General features: G+C 59.0%; 1 protein-coding gene across 1 annotated transcript in view; it reads left to right on the plus strand.

The window, feature by feature from the left end:
* Window positions 1–11,336, plus strand: part of HCN4 (hyperpolarization activated cyclic nucleotide gated potassium channel 4) — a 61,171-nt gene that overhangs the window by 37,431 nt on the left and 12,404 nt on the right. Inside the window, exons 3-4 of the mRNA XM_044450574.1 lie at window positions 3,280–3,441; window positions 9,614–9,832. Of these exons, the coding sequence (XP_044306509.1) occupies window positions 3,280–3,441; window positions 9,614–9,832 (381 nt within the window). The remainder of the gene's footprint in view (window positions 1–3,279; window positions 3,442–9,613; window positions 9,833–11,336) is intronic.

Raw genomic sequence — 11,336 nt, forward strand, 5'->3', positions numbered from 1 at the left:
TAAATGCTCCTTTCCCATGTTTCTATGTGCATGTGCCATTAACCAATCCACTTTTGTAATATTCAGACACTTAATCAACTGTTCCTGGCTTGACAAGGATACAACGTTCTTGCAGTATTTATCCCAAAGAAGCTTTGTGGCAAGCCATAAATTTGTAATCGATCATTTTAATGTCTCTCCAGGCTACATTTAGTCCCAGCTGGGAAGCGGCCCTCGTAATTTCCTCCCAGCCCTGGTCTGAGCACTTGTGTGCCCGGCGGGGAGTGTGGTTCTCATTCCACAAAAGCGGCACTTAGCTGGGCTTCAGGGCGAGCCTGCCCTCGAGGAGGAGCGGCTCCGGTGCAGCTCTTCCTCCAAGCAGCCTCCCCCCCCCCCCGCCGAGAGGATGGCCTGAGGGGCTTCCAGCTCTGGCCTGTCGAGGACGAGGACGGTGCTGCAGGAAGGGTGGTCCAGAGCCGCCTCTGCTTTGCCCTCTTGCAGGCAGGCAGTTCCTCGTGGATGGCACCAGTGCATTTAGCCACGCGGTCGCCTGGCACGCGATTCGGAACCAGCTGGGGTGTCTATGTAAACAGCTCAGCCGCATTCCAATACAACCCTCCGCGCGCACCAGCTCCTCCCTGCCACTGAGCCAGCCAGCCAGCCAGCCTGCCTGCCTGCCTGCCTGCCTGCCTGCGAGGCACCCGCCATCCGCTGCTGCTTGCTGCCGGGAAACACCAGCTGCCATGTCAGCATCGAGAGGATGCGACAGGGCCGTGCCCTGGATGTCTCCTCCGTCGCCTCTCCCTGCCCTTCCGCTGTGCCAGAGCACGGCCAAGGGGTTCTGGCACGATTTGATGGCTCTTGGAGGCTGCAGCCAGCTTCACCCACTAGGTGGGGCTGCCACCGGGCTGGAGAGTGCTGCAGTTGGGATAGAGGAGGCTCAGGAGAGGACCGCCCCCTCAGCGCCGATGCCCCCCAGGCCACCTTGGGTGGCCTTTTCTCTCTCGTCCCAACTGCTCTCACGGGGCTCTTGTGAGGTTTGATCTCAGCGGGACTGGCCTGACCCCCCTCCCTCTAACTGGGCCTGTTCACGAGTCCTACCCCAGAATCATTGAACGTCTGGAAGGGAGAGATGTGCACCCTTTTCCAGCCCCTCAAAAGTTCTGCCTCTCTCTGTCACTTCCTCCACGATGAATTAAGGACTCGAGTTCCTTGGGGGAGGATGGAAGAAAGAATGCATGGATACAGACGGGTGAACCCTGCACACCGGGCAAAGAGCACGGCCACCTGGCCACAAGTCGATGAACCGTTAGCCCTGGAAACCTTGATCCTTGAACCCGCAAAGGGCGTCAGGCCTCAGAGCAGCAAGTGGAGCCGCCTTTGCTTCATTTCTGGACCGCCCCTGTTCTGGCCAGCGCGCTCTGCGCCCTTCAAGCGAGCAGACGATAACGTTCCGTGAAAATTTCCAAATCGCAAAAATGTAAGAATAAAGGCTGACAAGGCAAACATGATATGCAGGAGGCTTGTCAGCAGAAGCATCCCTGGAAGGGGCCAGTCCCCTCAGTCCTTCAAATATCCCCGCAGGGCTCTCGGGGCGGAGGGCCACAGGGGGCGAGGCCGGCGCCAGGCGGGCCTCAGTGGGGAGGGGGCAGTGAGCGTGTCTCCTCGGCAGGAAGCCCGTGGCTCCCAGGAGCATCTGCACTGGGCCTGCGGCCTCTGCTGGTCCTTCTCCTTGCCCTGTATGCAGTCGCGTTCATTAAAAGGCGGGAGGAGCATCCCTTCCGTGGGCCGCAGCTAGACGGAGCGCCTGGCCCGGCTGGAGCATTGCCACTTCGGGGGGAAGTCAGGCCCATCTGCCACTGATCTTCCTTTTGAGCCAGGCATTTTGCTACTCTAAAAGCAAAGCCTGTTCATGGACTTGGAAGTGTCAGGGGAAGTGAACGTGCCTCGCTTCGCTGGTTTGGCGGTCCAGGGGCAGACCTGGAACAGGGCGAGTGGCTTGACAGAGGGCGCTTCTCCATTGGAAGGGCTGCCGGGCAGGGGCGCCGGAGGGACCTGTGCCAAGTCGGACCAGCTCGGATTCCTCCGAGTGCAGGCCGGGGACTCTGAGAGCGGGGCGGCTTTTTCGGCACCGTGCGTCCCTGGGGGAAGGGGGATTGGTGGAAAGCTCTGTGCGTTGCATTTGCAACAGTGAAACAAGACACTCAGAAGTCCTTAAAAATACCCAGTTCGGTCAATGAGTAGATGAGAAGACCAGCGAGGTGTCAATTTACGGAACATGGACAGGAGAGCTCGTGGGAGAGATGTCCTTCGTGATGCTGTGAGAGCTGTCCTAAGATTTCCCCCAACTCAGCAGTGCTGGATGAGTGCAGCGGACACCCGCCCCATGGCCAGCTGGGCTATAGTGTCCGCTCAGCCCCTCCCTGGTCCCGGATCCCAGGCCAGACTCCACATTCGGCACCCAGCACCCCAAGAGCTGGGAACAGGAATTTATTAAAAGGCTAACCCGCACGAGTGGTCTTCTTGATCACTGTAAGGCTGGGTCCCTCGCCGGCTCCAGGGCTTGTCGGCCGTTCCCCGTTGCTTTCCTGCGGTTGACATCTCTCTTGTCAATCACACACGGACTGGGAGCTTCTAAGTCGAAGTGAATGGATTTGTGGATTTCAGCGATTGGGCTTCCTGCTTCCTGTAGATTTGGTGGGTTGGGAACAGAGCGACACTTACTAAATGAGAGGCAATGCCTCACCTAGGAAAGAGGAGGCCAACTTGCATCAAAGGGCACATGCCAACTTACACGAAGAGGTGCAGAGTTAGCAAGGACTACACAGAGAAGTGCCACCCACGATGCCATGGGGCTGAAGTCTGGGCTCAAGCGTCCTGTGCAACGCTCCGCATGTTACCTGGATGGCCGCACTGGGCTGCTGGCTGTTCTCCCTTCTCGGGGGTTCGCAGCAGCTGGGTGGACAGGCACCTGATGCAGGGCCTTCTCAGAGTGGCCCCTCGTTTGCGGAATTCCCTCCCCACCGGTGCAAGTTTGGCTTTCTTCCCGTTCTCCTTTAGCCAAGCCCCTGAGATTGTCCTGGTTTGTCTCCCCGTTCGACTGTGGCGGGGCTCTGGACTTTTGTTTCTCAGGCTGCCTTTGGAATTCTGAGCTTGGGATTCGGGACGTTGCGACGGTCGCAAATGCTGGCCATGCATCCCTGCTGCTGAGTCGCATCGCCTTATTTTTCAGCGAAACGCTTTGGTGTGTCTGAACACCCGAGCTGCGTGGTCACCCGTTTCCCCTGCGTTGCCTTCCAGATCTTCCACATGACCTACGACCTGGCGAGCGCCGTGGTGCGGATCGTGAACCTGATCGGGATGATGCTGCTCCTGTGCCACTGGGACGGCTGCCTCCAGTTCCTCGTGCCCATGCTGCAGGACTTCCCCGAGGACTGCTGGGTCTCCCTGAACCGCATGGTGGTAAGTCACGAGCCCCCCCCCCCCGGCTGCAAAGTGCTGACATGCCTTTTCCCGGGGGGGGGGGGCTCCCCGCCAGATCTTTGACACCACAGCCCCCGGCAGGCCCCGTCAACCTGACCGGAAGGCAGAAAGGAGAGGACGGGGGAGGACGACCTCTGGCGGGGACCCAGGCCTGGCCTGACCCCCGTCCCATTTTTCTGCCAGGGTTGCCTCTGCGTCTCCACCAAGGGATGCCCGTTGCTTCCATGGCAGATGGACGCAGTGCTGGCAGCCCAGCGCCCGGCTGGCCTCGGGGGGCTGAGGCCCCTCTTGCCGTGGGCCCCTTCCACCCTCAGGGCCACCTGCTCTCGCTCTTCAGCCTGGGGGGCCAGAGCAAGAGGCAGGGGAACACGCAGGATCTGGCGGTGGAGAGGAGGAAGAGATCAGGAGATCCATGGCAGTCGGTCCGTGCGGGAGTGAAGGTCCTTGGTGGACGCTGTTCTGACATGCTGGTCCTTGCACCTCCAGCAGAGGCCACCCTCGCCTCCATGGTGGTCCCAGGCCACTCAGCCACCGACACAGAGCGCTTTCTAGCAGTGGAAGGGTGCAAGAAGGTCAAAACACAAGGCCAGGCCTGTCACCAGAATCTGAGCACACAGTAGTCCTAATTCCTCTGGCTGGGACAGGAGCATCTTCTCCTCGGTTCTGGGTTCTCGTGGATTCTGCAAGCAGGAGCACCGGCTGACCAAACCCAGCCTCAGGTGCCATCCTGTGTCCAAACCCGATGAAAGTACAGGCTAGGCAGGTGGCAGGTGAAGCCCACCTTCCTAGAGTTTGCTCACATCGCCCGTCCAGAAACCTGCCCCATGCACGGTTTAAGAGCACTGGGAATAAGGAGAAAGGTGAGATTTAAATAAACGAATGCTCATGTATGCATAGAGCATCAGAATAACAAGAACAAACTATGAATAAAGAAAGGCACTAAGCATCCAGGTGTTCAAGGCATTGGTCACACGCACACACAAACACACAGAGGGTGACTCTAAATTTGTACCCTCCAAAAACAGAGCGGACTAGATCCGGGCATGATCACAGCCTAAAAATACCTTCCACGTTGAAGTGCTGGGGGAGGGGAAGCCTGTTTGCAGGCTCGGCACATGGCGAGAGTCACGGAGGCGAAGGGGAGAGGGGGGGCCGCAGCAGGTCGATTTCCACGCGGTGGTCTGCTGGTCTTCCAGCCTGTCCCGCCAAGGTCTCTGCTGCAGCACCAAGGAGCCCCTGGAGGTGGGGGGGTCACCCGGGGCAGCCGAATGACGTCCGGAGGTGGGCACGGCCGAGTGCAGAAATGGGCTTGTGGGACGGGGGCGGAGCGGGGTGACGGCCCCCCTCTCGTCCCCAGATCTTCCCCGGAGCCTGTGCGTGGAGTCTGCATGCGTGGCCCGGCTGGGCATCCGGCATGTTGCAGGCCTGCCAGCGTGCACGGCGGCTCCGGGGGCATTTGCGAGTCGCAGAACAGCGCTGAAGATTTGGAAGAATCAAGGAGCTGCAGCTCGCCAGCCTTCCTCAGCCGAATGTCCTCCGGATGAGTCGGGCCAGACCTCCTGGATGTGCCAAGCTGAGGAGGGCTGGATCGCTCCCTGTTAGGTCCAGCTCCTAAATTGCTGCCCGCTGGGTTAGATTTAAATCTGGCATGGAGCTTTCTTACCAAGCTAAGATGCGTGTCTCTGGGGACGGAGCCGTGCCGGAGTCTGGCCAGTGTCCCGACAGGGGAACCACCTTGCTCTCTGCGCCACTTTGAGTTCCACCGTGGGAGAAAACTGGGTTTTAAATGCAGCGCGTCACTGCTCAGAAACAGGCTGAGCCCAGATCTCTCGCTGGTGGGCTGACGACGGAGAAGAGAGCCACACGTGTTTCTTCCGAAGAACCGTGTTCGTGATGGCTGGTAGAATGACCAGTTTGAGGAACGGTGGGCGGCCTCCAGGGGCTGCAGACCCCTGCTAGGGCAGGGACTGGGAGCTGGGCTTGCGGAGCGAAGGAGTGGCTCAGCCCAGGATGATGGGCCCTGGGACCTTTGATCTGCTGCTTCCGTCTAGTCTCCGCTGCACCCGTCTTTGTGACTATGGTGCCCGGCTGGTGTTTTGGACCACGATCCCATTCTCTCGGACCACACTGGCTGGGGTGTTTGGAGTTGGTCCGAAGCATCTGAAGGGCACCATATTGGGAAACCATGGACCAGCACTAGCTCTCATAGAATCCCAGAAGAGTCGAGTCGGAAGGGGCCATGGAGGCCATCCAGTCCACCCCCTGCTGTTGCAGGACACCACGTCACACCACCCCACTCAGGTGGCCGTCCACTTTCGCCTCGAATGCCTCCAGGGTGGGGGAGCCCCCCACCCCTCTGGGCAGCTGGTGCCTCTGCCGTATTGCTCTGGCAGTGAGGAAGCTTCTCCTGATGCCCAGCCTGACTCTGGGCTGCCTCCGCTCGACTTGGTCGCTCCGTGTCCTGCACTCTGGCGTCAGCTGCAAGAGGTCGCGGCCTTCCTCTCATCCCCGCGGTCACTGGCCACGGCCTTCCCCCGTGTGGTGAGAGGGGTCCTATGTCCGTCTAAACGCCAGCCGCTGCTCCTTAATGCCCACCCCTCTCCGCGCATCGGCCTCTGCAAATGTCTCCCCCTTGCCCTCGTGTTCGGGGGTGGGTGTCCCCTTCGGGGGCCACGTCGAGGTGGCCGGCCGGCCCGCGTGTCTCCGAAGCGCAGGCCAGGCTCCGTGCAGACACGCCGGGGACCGGTTGCCTTGGCAGCGAGCCAACACGCGCCCGCCACCTCTCCTACGTAAAAACAGGGCTGCAGATGTGACAACCGCCTGCTGGAACAGTCTGTTCATTAAAATAGGGATCTATTTTTGAAGTGCCATCCGCTCTCCGCATCTCCAGCGTGGACGCTGCACACCGCATGGATGGGGGAACAGCAAGCAGGAGCATTTGCCACGGATGCCGCAGGCCTTTGCATGGCAGTGTGTGGTAGTGGTTAGAGTTCTATACTTAAACTGGGAAGACCTGGTTTTAAATCCCCTCCCAGCCACAAAGGGCGCTGGGTGACTTGGCTTGCACCCTGCCTACCTTGCAGGGCTGACGTGAGGATGAAAGGGGTTGATGAGGTCTGCTGCCCGACAGCCAGTCGAGGAAGCAGGATGATAGGTGTTTGGTTCCAGGGTTAGTGAACAGACTTAGCTTCGTGCTTTTGCCTGATAGTCGGAAGCCTTCCGGCAAGCCTGCACAGCTGTCAGAGGTGGGCGGAGGGAAGCTCGGCCTGTGGGGACCCCCACGTGCCCCCCGTGCCGGGGGGGCCCTTCCCCAGGAGGCAGCTGAGGGCAACCTCTTGGCCATCGTCTCCATCACCCTTAGTATCCCACCTTCCCTCCTCTTGCAAGCCCCTCCTCTCCATTTTATCCGAACAACAGCCCTGTGAGGTAGGCAGGGTCCAGTGAGGTAGGCAGGGTCCAGTAGGGTCCATGTGGTGGGAACCCTTGGTCCCACCACATAGGCAGGTTTAAATAGAAGCCCTTTCAAAGCAGGAATAAAGCTGAGCTCACGCCCCCACTCCCGGTTAACCCCAAGCTCCCATAAGTACATGTGTCCAGCTTGGGGGTCTGGGTTCCACTGTCTTGGCTCTGTGTCCCTGGTGGACAGATAGGTACGTGGCTGGGCTTAATTATAGGGAAACGGGAAAGCGGAATGGCCCCCAGCGCTGAGGCTGGGCCACCCGGAGGCCATCTAGACACTGGCTCAGCTGCATGGAGCCAGCGCCGAAGAGGGCGCAGGGCAGGCCGGGTTCGGGTGCAGAGGGCGTCTTGCGCGCACGGGGGTTTTCACCACCCCTCGCCTGGGGTTCTCGTCTGGGCTCCAGAAAGGCGCGCACTGCGGTCTGGGGGCGGCTCCTCCGCGCTTCCTGAGCGTGCTTGAGCAGCCTGGCTCGACGACAGGGTGAGCTCCGGGCGTTGGCAGGCTTGCAAAGTAGACTTGCAAAGAAGCTGATGCGATGCATTTCGGGGGACGGAGTTACAGAAAGCCCCCCTGGTCTCAATTAGTGCAGCAGGGGGTCGGGGAACTTGGCCGCCCTGCGACTGGAGAGGGCCTGGAGCCGCTGCCCCACAGCCCTGCCCTGGCTTGGCCTCTGCCTTGAGCGTGTTCGCCCTCTTTTCAGAAAGCAAGCGGGGGGGGGGGGGGTCTGCTGGGGAGGAGAGGGAGAGCCCTCTGCCGGGCATCTCCAGCCCCACAAGGGCCTGACACCTGTGGGGTCCACGCGCCACGGGGGGCCTTTGCCTCGGAGGGGCCTCGTCCGTGCCCCCGGGTCTTCCACCGCACTCGGAGGGGACCCGTCCAGTTGCGCCGCGGCACCTCGGAGGCGATGGGGAGCGCGCCGGGCTCCCCCCCACCCCAGCCCCAGCCCCCCACCCCCACCCCACGCGCTGTTGGCAAGGTGAGCCCAGACAGGTTGGCGCCTCGGGAGAGCCGCCTCTTTGTGGTGCTCTGCGGCTGTGTGTGTGTGTGTGTGTGTGTGTGCGCGCGCGCGCGCGCGCCTTTTGTCGGAGTGCGTCCGGTGAATCGGAGCGATTGTGCCTGTCGGAACAGGCCGTTCGCAGCGTAACGCGACCCGGGGCTTTGTCTCCCTGCTGACCTGCCTGAATGGTGCGCGCAGCCCCTCCGGGGGGGCCGGACCTCGCCTGACCTGCCCGGTGCCAGGGGATGATGGGATGGCAGGCCGGCGGCTGGGAAGCAGCCCCGTAAATCTCCACTGGGGCCGGGGAGAGAGGAGGGCTGGCGGAAGGGGTGGGGGAGCAGGCCCTGCTACTGTTGTGTTCTGCCCGGACTCATGGTGCGTGGCTGGGGCTGCTGGGAGTTGTAGTCCCTACAAATGGAGGCCCTCCGGCGGGATGATTCATGTGCCTCATTTGGGAAGGAGAATAAAGATCGCCAAAGCCTCGCATGCAAGAAAGCAATGACAGCAAGCGCACCCAGAGTTGTGTGTGTGTGTGTGTGTTGAAGGGGCCGGGGGATTCCCTTCCTACCAGAATGGCTGGGGAAGACTGAGAGTGGCACAGGACAACTTTATCCGAAAGCGTGGATGGGAACGGGCCCCCGAGCATCAAACGCGGTGCCGCGAGCCTCGGCCTCCCTGTGCCGCCTGCCGGGCTGTGGGCCCCGCTGAGAGTCCCGCACTCGGTGCCTGCATCGCTCGGCTCTTTGTTCAAGGGAGTCCGTCGACTAAAAAGAGGAAAGATGCTGCCAAGGAAGGACTAGGTGGTTGCCTAATATTTGAACGTGCTGATCTACAGATACAGAGGTGCGCTCAGAAATAACTGCAGGCGCTGAAAGAGACATCATCATTATCATTATTATTATTATTATTATTATTATTATTATTATTATTATTATAACATTTCTATGCCGCCCCTTGCCGAAACCTCAGGATGCATGGGATGCATCGCACCCTCGTGGGGAAGATGGGAGGGCGTGTCCCGTGAGTCCCCCGGGCAAGGGGGTGGGCAGCGTCAAGGCCCCTGGCCGGGCAGCTCATCCAGCGGGGAGTCCTTCAGACGGAGGGCTGTCCTTGCGAGGCAGAAGAGCCGTCCGTCGTTATTCCACTGCAGCAGAAAAGGCTTTTGGGCCTGCGTGATCCGCACACACATGCCAGGGCCATTTCCTCGTGAGCATCGTCATCAGCATGTGAGCGGAAGGAGAGGTCGCTCTGGGCAGAGAGGCAACCGGTCCACGTTTGAAGCTCACTCCTATGCAGGGTTACGTGGAGGAAGGACCCACGACTCCCGGCGTGGCCCAGCTGGCACCGGCACCGTGCACGCGGGCATCTGTTCAAGCCGCGCCAAGCCAGGTTCAGGCTGCGCGTCAGGAGACGCTTCCTCACTGTCTGAGCAACACGGCGATGGGGCCCGCTGCCTGGGGAGTGGGGGCTCCCCCACACTGGAGGTGTTCGAGGAGAAATGGGGCCGCCCCCTGAGTGGGGTGGTGTGACTTGGTGTCCTGCAACAGCAGGGGGTGGACTTGATGACCTTCGTGGCCCCTTCCAACTCTGCTGGGATTCTAGGATTCAGGGAAGGCACCCCCGGGTCTCTCGCCAAGGTCTGCCCAGCACTGTCCGCCCGGTGACCCAGCCTGTCTCTCTGTCTGTCCCCTTAGAACGACTCCTGGGGGAAGCAGTATTCCTATGCGCTGTTCAAGGCCATGAGCCACATGCTGTGCATTGGCTACGGGCAGCAAGCCCCCGTGGGCATGTCGGACGTGTGGCTCACCATGCTGAGCATGATCGTGGGCGCCACCTGCTACGCCATGTTCATCGGCCACGCCACGGCCCTCATCCAGTCCCTGGATTCTTCCCGACGGCAGTACCAGGAGAAGGTAGGTGCTCTTTCCTGGATATTGGGCAGCCCGCTCACCCCACACGTGCAGAAATGGCGTGGGGCCAGAGCAGCTCACAGCGCTGGGTTGCGCCACTTTGTTGATGGTTGCAGTGTGCTTAGAAGGGGCAGAAAGGAGGAGCTGTGCAGAAAAAGCTGCTCAAGGAAGGCTTTTTCAAATTCTCCCTCTTTTCAGCGGAAATTGACCCCTATATTAGGGTTAGGGCTCTGTGCCAGGGTAGGGTTAGGGTTGGGAAAACGAAGTGTCCTGGCATGATTCTGATGGTTGGAATGTGTTTAGAAGGGGCAGAAAGGATGAGCTGAGCAGAAAAAGCTACTCAAGGAAGGCTTTTTCAAAATCACCCTCTTTTCAATGGAACTTTACCCCTATATTGGGGTTAGGGGTGTGCACCAGGGTAGGGTTAGGGTTAGGAAAATGAGGTGTCCTGGCATCGTTCTGATGGTTGGAATGTGTTTAGAGGGGGCAGAAAGGATGAGCTGGGCAGAAAAAACTACTCAAGGAAGGCTTTTTCAAAATCTCCCTCTTTTCAATGGAACTTTACCCCTATATTGGGGTTAGGGGTGTGCACCAGGGTAGGGTTAGGGTTAGGAAAACGAGGTGTCCTGGCATGGTTCTGATGGTTGGAGTGTGTTCAGAGTGGGCAGAAAGGATGAGCTGGGCAGAAAAAACTACTCAAGGAAGCCTTTTTCAAAATCTCCCTCTTTTCAATGGAACTTTACCCCTATATTAGGGTTAGGGGTGTTCACCAGGGTAGGGTTAGGGTTAGGAAAACGAGGTGTCCTGGCATGGTTCTGATGGTTGGAATGCGTTTAGAGTGGGCAGAAAGGATGAGCTGGGCAGAAAAAGCTACTCAAGGAAGGCTTTTTCAAAATCTCCCTCTTTTCAATGGAACTTTACCCCTATATTAGCGTTAGGGGAGTGCGCCAGGGTAGGGTTAGGGTTGGGAAAACCAAGTGTCCTGGCATGATTCTGATGGTTGGAGTGTGTTTAGAAGGGGCAGAAAGGATGAGCTGGGCAGAAAAACTTACTCAAGGAAGGCTTTTTCAAAATCACCCTCTTTCCAATGGAACTTTACCCCTATATTAGCGTTAGGGGTGTGCACCAGGGTAGGGTTCGGGTTAGGAAAATGAGGTGTCCTGGCACGGTTCTGATGGTTGGAATGTGTTTAGAAGGGGCAGAAAGGATGAGCTGTGCAGAAAAAGCTACTCAAGGAAGGCTTTTTCAAAATCTCCCTCTTTTCAATAGAACTTTACCCCTATATTAGCGTTAGGGGTGTGCACCAGGGTAGGGTTAGGGTTAGGAAAATGAGGTGTCCTGGCATGGTTCTGATGGTTGGAATGTGTTTAGAAGGGGCATAAAGGATGAGCTGTGCAGAAAAAGCTACTCAAGGAAGGCTTTTTCAAAATCTCCCTCTTTTCAATGGAACTTTACCCCTATATTAGGGTTAGGGGTGTGCACCAGGGTAGGGTTAGGGTTAGGAAAA

The sequence above is a fragment of the Varanus komodoensis genome, unplaced genomic scaffold, assembly GCF_004798865.1.
Source record: "Varanus komodoensis strain SLA01 unplaced genomic scaffold, ASM479886v1 scaffold67, whole genome shotgun sequence".
Taxonomy (NCBI): Eukaryota; Metazoa; Chordata; class Lepidosauria; order Squamata; family Varanidae; genus Varanus; species Varanus komodoensis.